The 11,758-nt window shown below is 41.6% G+C and overlaps 1 protein-coding gene across 4 annotated transcripts in view; it reads right to left on the bottom strand.

Annotated features, from left to right (window-relative positions):
* Positions 1 to 796: 796 nt before the first annotated feature.
* Positions 797 to 11,758, bottom strand: part of LOC101475822 (uncharacterized) — a 35,355-nt gene continuing 24,393 nt past the window's right edge. For 3 of the 4 annotated variants that reach the window (XM_076889668.1, XM_076889669.1, XM_024804289.2), the window contains one exon: positions 9,258 to 10,575. In XM_076889668.1, the coding sequence (XP_076745783.1) occupies positions 9,365 to 10,575 (1,211 nt within the window). In that variant the 3' untranslated portion in view covers positions 9,258 to 9,364. Of the gene's footprint in view, positions 928 to 1,006; positions 1,987 to 9,257; positions 10,576 to 11,758 lie in introns of those variants that run through there. The other variant, XR_013100733.1, reaches the window with a different exon arrangement.

Genomic DNA, 11,758 nt, shown 5'->3' with positions numbered 1-11,758 from the left:
CACTTTTGTGTATGTTCACAAAATGCTATAAAATGTATATTTATTAAAACATTTTTCTACTTTTACCGACTTGACTCTTTAAATTAGCTCCAGTCCTTTTCATCAAAACCAAAATTTTATCTACATTCTTTTTTTTACTCTTTAAATGCCAGTTAGGTTATATATATTACCAGTAACCTTTCAGATAAAAAGGTTTATTTATTTATCTTTTCATCTGAGCATCGGGGACAAGGCTGTCTTGCACTTGTTGAGGTCACTATAGTGTGCGCCCCATTTCTTCCAGGATCACTCTTCATTTGTAGGTTTTAGTGGACTCCTACTACTGTGAAGTGATTTTCATGGGACAGAGGCTTGTATTCCAAGATCTGGGAGATTGTAGAAATGAGCAGTGATGCCCTTCTTGCCATCTTTCCAGAAAAATAAGTGATCTAGAAGCTGTTAGGCTTATTTACACCAGCAGCACTTTCTGCACCTGCATAAACTCCAGGACACATTTACTAACAGTGTTTGTTGCTGTATGTGCTGCAGCTTTGAATTTGTTTTTGAGAGTTAATATTTTGGCTATGGTGTCTTGTTGTGAACTCTACAAGAGTAAAACGGTTTTTAGCAGGTGCTTCAAAGCTAAGTTTGACTGGGAAACTCAAACTCAACAGAAATTCAATGCAGCCTGTGTAATATTTAATGCGTCATTTTTTCCCCCAGTCTATCTTGCAAACACATATTTGTGCTGCAATGCCATGCACAAACTATTGGTGTCACGGAGGAGCAGGGAGGACTCGGCGCAGACTGAAATCTCAGAAAAAACAGGTTTATTTACACACTCCAGGTGCACTATATACAGGTGAAGGAGAAGGGGGCCAGGGTTCCCAGGGGTGCAGAGCGGGGTCGGGAAAAGCGTCCAGAGTCTCCAAACCAAACACGAGAAATCTGCATACAGAGAACAAGGGTTAGCACGGAACTTTCACGGACAGAGCTCAAAACTGGCTGAGGCTAAAGTAACACTGACGAGCGTTATTCAATAGTCCAGCGGTGAGGTGCTCTCAGTCACTGCCTTAAGTAGCGGGAGCAAACAAGGTGAGGAGCCACAGGTGATTGCCTACAGGTGGTGGAGGCCGGGAGCTCACAATGAGCTCCGCCCAGGCAGCGAGCAGAGAGAGAGGAGAGAGAAAAGACAAAACATAACATGTAGCCACACAGGGCCAGCCGAGCAGGCACGGGGACCATGACAATTGGACCCTTAAGATCAAACCTATGTCATTCTTTTGGTCCACTGCGGTGTAGTAAGCCATCAAACACCCCTGTTTGAAACTAAAAATATTACATGAAATTTGTTGTTCAGCCAAAAATGGGTAAATGATGTAATTTGGTTAAAAAAACAAAAAAAAAAAACAAAAAAACAACAACAACAACCATAATTTTTATGTGCTGAGTTTAGAATAAAAGCAATTTTACCTAAATTGCATGATTTAGCACTGTCAACAACAAGGAATTTAAAAATGTCATAATAATGGGTTTCAAGTGGCCAAAAGCTGAAAACAATCTAGACCCTTTCATTCCATTTGCATTAACACAGCAAAAATGGTCAAAAAAAGAAAGAAAAAGGAAGTGAAGTGGCCACATAAGGCCAGGATAGAGCCCAGAGGGTTAATGCGTAAAATGTATAAAAATATTATGGATTACAGGGTAATACATTAATGTTAATAGCAACTGTAAGCTTTTTATTTTGAAGTTACAAGTATAAACAATTCTGTTACATTTACACTTAATTTTTTTACTTTAAGTATGGACATGGAAACAAGTAAACAACATTTTATAACAAGTTTAACTGGAATTCTGTACACTGAAAAAAAACCAACCCAACAACACATAAAAACACAAACAAGCAGCCAGTGCCTTCATCTGTCCATTAAGTGTCAAACGTCACATGACCCGTAGTCCCTGCTCGTCAGCACATGCTTTTAAAAAGAGCTCCATGTCCTCTGCAAACTGAAAAACATAAATAAAGTATGAAATAGTAAATGCCATGAAGTGCAGTGAAAAATACACAAATAAAACGAAACATAGAGTGGCTAGATGAACATAGTTGTCAAGTTGAATGCTTCTGTGAGAAAGAGAAAGGATAATTACATTTTTGCAAATCATTTTGCTCGCTTTTGTTTGTCTTTAATATTAGCTACATAGAGATGTGAGAGATGTTTGTGCAGCAGCATAGATGTCCTCTCTGTCTGGTCGAGGTGAGTTGGACTATTTGCTGGATGGAAGAAAGTGATTGTGGCTGCTCTATCTGGGACAGCAGAGAAGGACACTGAGGAGTGAAGAGAAATGAGGTGCCAGTTTGTGACCTATTTATGGAGGATAAGAGAGTTTATGTCTTTGGGACGTACTGCGTGTGTCTGTGCACATATTTGGTAACACACATGAGACTCATTTGCAGGTATTTATCTCCATACATATCATCAGACAGCTAACACCAGCTATTTTTAGGGCCTGGACAGTCTGTGTATGTGTGAGTGACTCTGTCCATGAATATGAGAGCAGTCTTCAGTCTGAGAGCTCAGATAGCCATACATGACAAAGGGACAGAATTATTGTTGGTGTGTATGCAGAAAGAAGGCCGTGTGGTTGCTACTGTCGAGCAGCATATGTGTGTAGTCGAACACCACCTTCCCCCAAAACACACTCCCCAAAGTGACGTAATTAATCTCATGAGCCTCTGTGTTATGGCCAGTACTATTTTATTTTTAGCCATGCATAGTAGAACACATTGGGCAGAGTCACACTTGCATTGCTCCATTCCAGAAGGTCTCAGGTTGCCACAGATCACACTCACCAGTGTATGTGGTCTAGGAGCTCTCCCCAGAGGTTTGTAGTTGTAAACTGTGATTTGCTCAGAACTCATTGTTGCATTTTGTTTAAAAAGTAAACATACTCCTGTACAAACGCCATCCACTGGACCAGGTCTAGGCACTTTTTTGGGTGAAATCAGTCAGGGGGCTGGGCAGGTCCGCAAAACCGGTCATGAACCAAAAATAGCAACGAGCCAATCCCAAGAACTGCCTAATTAGTCAATAAGACTCTGGAGAGTCTGGAGAAAAGAGAATCTGCCAGTAGTCCTGGTTATTTCCAGTTTGGAAATCCAGGGGCTCGTCAAACCGGGGCATGGAATAAGCACCAAGCTGAGACACTTCATTCAGTTTAAAACTCTTCTTAACACATTTTTATTTGCTGAAGCCTTTTGCCCTCTTTAAGGGGTTAACTCAGTTTGTTTTAACATGTTTTATCTTATTTATTCATTTATTTATTTTATCTTATTGTATCTTATTTTATTTTACTTTGCTTATGCTTTTTGTATATGTACAGCACTTTGTGAACCCTGGTTTTATGTTAAAGTGCTTTATAAATAAAGCTGATATGGTATAATTATAATTATAGTTGCAGTACAGTGGCCCTTGTTTATCGCGGGAGTTATGTTCTAAAAATAACCCACGATAGGTAAAATCTGCAATTTTATTTTTTTACAATTATTATAGATGTTTTGAGACTGTAAAACCCCTCACTGCATGCTTTATACACTTTTCTCGGACAGGCATGAACATTTTCACACTTTTCTCTCTATTTTAAACACTCAAAGTTCAAACCTTTGTAGAAAAATAAGTCCAGTATTATAGAATGAAACCAAAGGCACCTGTAGGTGATGATGTTTAGTTGACACTGTTGTGTATCTTGGCGAGAAAACTTACAAACATAAAGTACAGCACTTCAGGGTCACACTGCTAGCGATCGAAGATTTATGTAAATTTGACAGGCTGAACGCATTCTGAGCTGTACAGGGGACACGGCATGGAGGAAATTGATTGACAGTGGTCTGCAGCCAATAAGGACACAGAACACTATAAGCTGTAAAAAAAAAAAAAAAAAGGGGGGGGGGGGGAGGACAATTTAAAACTGCTGGCTAGGGTTAAACATAAATTCATTGAAATTATAATTCATGTCTGCAGTAATTACACGAGTTATGTCAGTTGGAGGTAACTAAAATTAATACTGAATCAGTGTGTAACTGAAACAATGTCAGACTTGTGGTGGTCTTTTTTACTGAAAGAAGTTCGGGAGACAATCTAGCAGTTCACGCCGTTTTATCATGCGGCAGTTGCAGATTCGGCTTGCACAGCTGTTGGTCTTCTCTATGTCAGGTCGTCTGCTCACAGAGAAGTGAAGTACAGTTCATAATTCAAAATATATATCAGACACATGAAAACAGGAAACATTTGTAATTGGCTATTGATGTGCAGATTCCCTGTTTTAGACTCGGTGCTCCCTGATTTGTTCTCCTCGTGGTCCTTCTGCATGGCAACGGTCTTTGACCTCAAGTCAGGGATCTTCTCCTGTGTGAGAAAACTCCTTCCTACCTTACAGTTGTTACCAGACATGTTATTTCCAATTTAACTGACAAATCACAAGTTTCAATTATTTTTGACTGGAACACCATGTTATACCCCACACAAAGCCAAGGCAGCCTCTATCTATCTGAAGCAGTGTTCTATAAGTGTGGAGCAATTTACCTTCAACACTCAACTCTATGCCTCTTAGTTTACCCTTCACACTGTGGGGTTAGTGCTCATATCCTTCTAACAAGGAGTGTATCAACTCTATTCTGAGCATGCATTGCAATGCATGTTAAAAATGAACTTTATTAAAAAGCTTCTACCCCATCGGACCAGAATGGACATGTCCTAAAAACGATTTGGGCTTTATAGATAATTGTGAAACATTATGGGGGAAACCTGGTCTTGTTAGCACAAGCGGCATCCATCCCACTTTGGATGGAGCAGCTCTCATTTCAAGAAACCTGGCAGCAATTTTTCACACCAGCCTATTAATCAACCAGCAGGAGCTACGAGGGCTACGCCGCAAACTTGCACTAAAAAAATCTGTGAAACAGCGAGGTGAAAGGTGAACCGCGTTATAGCGAGGGACCGCTGTAATTTTGAAGGTAAGTCACAACATACCCTTCGTAAATACTAATGTATAGAAACCGTTACCAGCAATCATTCATTTTTGTGTGGTTTTCACGGTTTGTTGACATGCTGTGTAGGTGTGTACTTGACGAGCTAATCTCGACATAACGGGGAAACATCTGGTTTGACTGTTCTTCACCTGTAGTTTGAATGCTGAACATTTGCCTGTTTAGATCATGAGACCAGTCACTACACAGAGATGTGCTTCTGAGTGTGGACGATGTCTCTTCTGCTGCAGTGATGCAGTTCTGCTTGTGTTGAGTGATGTAAACAACTGATCGATCTAAACGCTTTAAACGTCAAAATTGATCATTAGATTTGTTATGACACAGCAGCGGTGAGTGTTCCCACCTTCTGCTCTTTGTAACTTAACGCCATCTTTCTGTTTTCGAGTTCTGGACATGATTTTGGAGGATATCTTCGCAGTAGCGATTGACCGCAAAGTAAAGCTGCCGGAAATGTACAACCCCACATCCGGTCTCAAAACAGGAAGTTAGCATTGTCTCGTGCACATAGTCAATACCTGTTTCACCTTACTCACTTTATTTAAACCCTACAGTTCCAGGATGTTATCTTAATAGTCATAGATTGGGACATAATTGTAGATAGTAAGTTGACTGCAGTAGATTAAAGCTGAAAATATGAAGATGGCCATTCTTGGGAAGGTAAAATAGTAATAATAGTGAATTTTTTAAAAAAGGAGAGAAGAAAAAGAAAGAGCAAACGCGCTCTAGTGTGAACCCTCAAAGCGGCCCGCATGCGCAAAAGAAGATGTCACACACAACACGCTCTGTTTAGACCCAGACCAAACAGGATTGTTGGCCGTTAATATAAAGACTTGTTTCGGACTTTACGTTTCCCAATTTTGCTTTAAGTTATAGTTATTTTGGTATTTACATACGGCCAAATAATTATCCTTATTGCTGTTTTAGAGGAGCGGTGCTTCAAAGGATAGCTGCAGATTTCTGTCAGAATCTGCAGATTATACAGTACAAATAAAATGTTCATGGTTCTCCAACGTTGTCTTCCAGACAGTTTCACTAACATCTACATGGGATGGCCAGGAAGCGTTCGCAATGTCTTATTGGGCGCTTCTCTGGAGCTGATAATTGGCGTCTGTCTTGTGTCAGTGACGTAAAAGACGGATTTAATGCGACATGACTATTCAAACAGCAGTCGCTTTCTAAAACATCAGATATGTATCGGATTCAGCACCACATACGAAAGTGACCCAGATCGGATTTGAAAATATCGGATTTGTACTGTTCACACTGTCATAGCATGATTGGATATGGGTTGCATAGGGTCAGAAAAGTCGGACTTGATGCGATTTTTCCTGCAGTGTGAAAGTAGCCTTAGTCTCTGAAGTTTAAAAACTTCATAATGACAGGCTGAGGCACCTAGGAATTATTTGAGGGAAGACTGTGACATCTTTCAACATCCAGTGGGCTCCTTAGAGTGTTTTGGAGAGCCAGCTCTCCATGAAAGCGCATGCATCTCTTCGTTCTGCTCCTTCAGGTAGGTTGATCAATCTCAAGTTGGATCTGCGACTTGTTCTCTAGGTCATTGACCTTTGAACGGAGCGTCTCTGCCTCCTTTTCCAGCTTTTTAACTGCGATTCTCCACTTGTGTCACTCTCTCAACGCATCCCTGTATGTCTTCTCGCACAGCGGAAAGCACACGGTCCAGTCTGCCGGAAAACTCTGACTTAAGTGTGTCGAGAGCTTTCAGAATTTTCAACTTTTATTTTCAACTGGCAGTGTGCTGATGTAACAGCCTTGTTAGTTTCTTCCTCATCCTCAACGCCATCATGTAGCACACTAGCTGCAAACTTTGTCATGTCCATTTCCTTGTGAGACATTTACAGTGGGGCAAAAAAGTATTTAGTCAGCCACCGATTGTGCAAGTTCCCCCACCTAAAATGATGACAGAGGTCAGTAATTTGCACCAGAGCTACACTTCAACTGTGAGAGACAGAATGTGAAAAATAAATCCATGAATCCACATGGTAGGATTTGTAAAGAATTTATTGGTAAATCAGGGTGGAAAATAAGTATTTGGTCAATAACAAAAATACAACTCAATACTTTGTAACATAACCTTTGTTGGCAATAACAGAGGTCAAACGTTTACTATAGGTCTTTACCAGGTTTGCACACACAGTAGCTGGTATTTTGGCCCATTCCTCCATGCAGATCTTCTCGAGAGCAGTGATGTTTTGGGGCTGTCGCCGAGCAACACGGACTTTCAACTCCCGCCACAGATTTTCTATGGGGTTGAGGTCTGGAGACTGGCTAGGCCACTCCAGGACTTTCAAATGCTTCTTACGGAGCCACTCCTTTGTTGCCCGGGCGGTGTGTTTTGGATCATTGTCATGTTGGAAGACCCAGCCTCGTTTCATCTTCAAAGTTCTCACTGATGGAAGGAGGTTTTGGCTCAAAATCTCACGATACATGGCCCCATTCATTCTGTCCTTAACACAGATCAGTCGTCCTGTCCCCTTGGCAGAAAAACAGCCCCATAGCATGATGTTTCCACCCCCATGCTTCACAGTAGGTATGGTGTTCTTGGGATGCAACTCAGTATTCTTCTTCCTCCAAACACGACGAGTTGAGTTTATACCAAAAAGTTCTACTTTGGTTTCATCTGACCACATGACATTCTCCCAATCCTCTGCTGTATCATCCATGTGCTCTCTGGCAAACTTCAGACGGGCCTGGACATGCACTGGCTTCAGCAGCGGAACACGTCTGGCACTGCGGGATTTGATTCCCTGCCGTTGTAGTGTGTTACTGATGGTGACCTTTGTTACTTTGGTCCCAGCTCTCTGCAGGTCATTCACCAGGTCCCCCCGTGTGGTTCTGGGATCTTTGCTCACCGTTCTCATGATCATTTTGACCCCACGGGATGAGATCTTGCGTGGAGCCCCAGATCGAGGGAGATTATCAGTGGTCTTGTATGTCTTCCATTTTCTGATGATTGCTCCCACAGTTGATTTTTTCACACCAAGCTGCTTGCCTATTGTAGATTCACTCTTCCCAGTCTGGTGCAGGTCTACAATACTTTTCCTGGTGTCCTTCGAAAGCTCTTTGGTCTTGGCCATGGCGGAGTTTGGAGTCTGACTGTTTGAGGCTGTGGACAGGTGTCTTTTATACAGATGATGAGTTCAAACAGGTGCCATTCATACAGGTAACGAGTGGGGGACAGAAAAGCTTCTTACAGAAGACGTTACAGGTCTGTGAGAGCCAGAGATTTTCCATGTTTGAGGTGACCAAATACTTATTTTCCACCCTAATTTACGAATAAATTCTTTACAAATCCTACCATGTGAATTCATGGATTTTTTTTTCACATTCTGTCTCTCACAGTTGAAGTGTACCTCTGGTGCAAATTACTGACCTCTGTCATCATTTTAGGTGGGGGAACTTGCACAATCGGTGGCTGACTAAATACTTTTTTGCCCCACTGTACCTTGTCTCTTCCTTCGGGTATAACAGGATAAGAGTTTAGAAAAGTGTGAAGTAGGAAATTTCAGAATTTGAAAAAAAAAAAAAAAAAAAAAAAAAAATGCAGCAGAGCTCCGAAACATGTGGCTTACAGCTACACCGTCTAAGCCAGAAGTCTAATTTAATTGTTACACCTGGTAGAGAAGCCACACTGATCATTTTATTAAAGATGAAAGAATTTAGACATTTTGTAACTCTCAGTGATGCGCAGTGTTCGTTTGACTTTGGGACCTGAAGCGGAGTTTAGGACCCAGATTACTCCGCGAGGCTCCTGACTACGGTAGCCATAATGATCCGAATATCCATCAAGCGGTGCGGCTTCGTAGCTTACCAAAGTCGTACTAAAACATTTTTTGACAGATTTTTGAGCACCGTATACCACATAAAATCCGTTTGAGGTCAGTAAGCACAAACAGAATTCATACATAAGGTGCACTGGATTATAAAGCGCACTGTCGATTTTTAAGAAAATTAAAAGATTTTAAGTGTGTCTTATACTTCAAAATATATGGTACATAAGGTTACAGATTTTTAGGATCACCTCTAAAGGCTGAAAAGAAACCCCAAAACAAGTGGATAAAAATCAAAAAAATAAATGAATGCATGAGAAAAAAAAAAACAAAAAAAAAAAACTGCTCTAAACAGACCATTACAGACTGAAGCAGGCAGAAAGGGCCAGAGGGATTCTCAGCTTCAACTTCAAAGTCTCACATAAAACACTGACCACAAACAGGAATACAGCATAAAAGACATTTATTTCTGGAAAACAACAACCTGTGAGAGTTCTCATGCAGTCTATCAAATTCCTACTCACACTGAAACATTTTACGAGCCTCTGGCTTTTCACCTGTGAGTTTTCTTGTGATGCATCAATATACTTTTTCGACTGAAACTTTTCCCACATGTTTCACAGGGATATGGCCTCTCACCTGTGTGGGTTCTCCTGTGAATATACAAATGGCTGCTTCGACTGAAACTTTTCCCACATATATCACAGGGATATGGCCTCTCACCTGTGTGGGTTCTCATGTGAATATACAAAGTACTGCTTCGACTGAAACTTTTCCCACATATATCACAGGGATATGGCCTCTCACCTGTGTGGGTTCTCCTGTGAATATACAAATTACTGCTTCGACTGAAACTTTTCCCACATGTATCACAGGGATATGGCCTCTCACCTGTGTGGGTTCTCCTGTGATTATACAAATTACTGCTTCGACTGAAACTTTTCCCACACGTATCACAGGGATATGGCCTCTCACCTGTGTGGGTTCTCCTGTGAATATACAAACGACTGCTTTGAGTAAAACATTTCCCACATGTATCACAGGGATATGGCTTCTCACCTGTGTGGATTCTCATGTGATCATACAAATTACTGCTTCGACTGAAACTTTTCCCACACGTATCACAGGGATATGGCCTCTCACCTGTGTGGGTTCTCATGTGAATATACAGAGTACCGCTTCGACTGAAACTTTTCCCACATGTATCACAGGGATATGGCCTCTCACCAGTGTGAATTGCAAGGTGATGTTTCCATGTACTTCTAGCTCTGAAACTTTTCCCACATGTATCACAAGGATACGGTTTCACATCAATGTGGGGTTTCTTTCTTTGGGCCTGATTCTTGATGGATTTTTGGCAAACATCAGACACAGTCCGGCTCTCCACATCATTGTGACTTCTGTCTCGCTTCTGTCTCTTCTTTGACACTGAGGTCACAGTTTCGCTTAGCCCTGACTCTTCACACTTGCTGGATTCTTCATCTGTGCTTTCACTTTGAGGAGAGTCATCACAGAGGAGCTGCTCCCCATCTCCTCCTGGTTCACTGTGCTCTCCTTCCTCAGCAGCAGTCACCATAAAGGTATCAGGCTCCTCCTTCAGTCCCAGCTGCTCTCCTTCCTGACTGCTGCACAGTTCCTCCTGTTCCTCTTTAATTTGTGGAGGTTCTGGGTCCTTCTGCTCCACACTGGAGCTCCTCTCCTGGTCACAGAGCTGCTGCTCAGGGAGAACCTCCTGTTCCTCATAGATATGCTGCTGTGGGACGTCTACAGGGACAGAAGAAAAAAGTTACTGATGCAACCACAGAAACATTAACAGGACTTTACAGCATGACTGCATCACTCATGTATGTGGACTGACACCCGAGTTCACCTGTTTTGTGGTTTGAAAGCCACAGAGTTTAGAGAAAATGGGTCTCAATTGTTCCCATACTACTGACACATACGGGATCACTGAGGGTAACAAATTTCCCACGTGTGGGACTAATAAAGGTTATCTTATCTTATCTTTCTCTTTTGCTCTTCTCCAGCTTTGACAAAAGTCCAGCTGGGATAACCACATTTACTCAGGGCCTTCTTGATTAGGGATGGGTATCATTTAGGTTTTATCCGATACCGGTGCCAAATCGGTACTTTTGAAACTGTGCTGGTGCTTAAATGGTGCTCAAACCGGTGCTTAAAGAATGGAGAACACAAAATTGGTCCAAAAACCTCTCATGTTCAGCTGTTTTTTTGTAAAAAGATAACAATGTTAGCCTTTTCTGCAGCTATAGGGCATATATGGTATCACTCTTGGATGGAAGCAGTGCTTAAACAGTGGAAAAAAAACAAAACAAAACCATAAACCTTGTCCAAAACCTCTCATGTTTAACTGTTTTCCACTTTTTCTTTGGTCATTTTAGCCTTTTTGGCCAGGGTGAAGGGAGTATCTGCCATCAAACAAGAACACAGCTGCATGTAACTACGACGGTGTTTGCTAGTTCACCTTACATGCATTAATGTAATAACGTGGTTAGCCTACTCAACGTAAATTACACACGAACAACATTAAGCTACTCACGCAGAGAAGAACGGCTGCTGCTGCATCATCATCCTCATCATTTCTGCTACACTGGCAGGGCTAGGGGCCAGGACTCTCCTCTTTGGGTTCTTGAGGGATGTTGCTAACTCTGGGTCCGACAACAGGTACCACACCCGCAGTAGATGTGCACTGCGTGAGGTTTCGCAGTAAGCTATCAAATACGGTGCATTTCTCGGCTTTAAAAAAAAACAAAAAAAACCAAAAAAAAAACGCTATGCGTCGCCAGGTGTTTCATCAGATTTGAGGTGTTACCTCCTTTGACAGTATCACAGTATCAGCTTAAAGCACTTGTTGCGGCTGAGTTTGCATATTTTGCTGTGAAGTACAGCCAGACTTTGACCGCTTCGCCTTGAGCATTTTTAATCTGTA

The sequence above is a fragment of the Maylandia zebra genome, linkage group LG11 (assembly GCF_041146795.1).
Source record: "Maylandia zebra isolate NMK-2024a linkage group LG11, Mzebra_GT3a, whole genome shotgun sequence".
NCBI lineage: Eukaryota > Metazoa > Chordata > Actinopteri > Cichliformes > Cichlidae > Maylandia > Maylandia zebra.
Note: the sequence above shows the minus strand (reverse complement) of the source record. Positions and strands in the feature narration are given on the sequence as shown.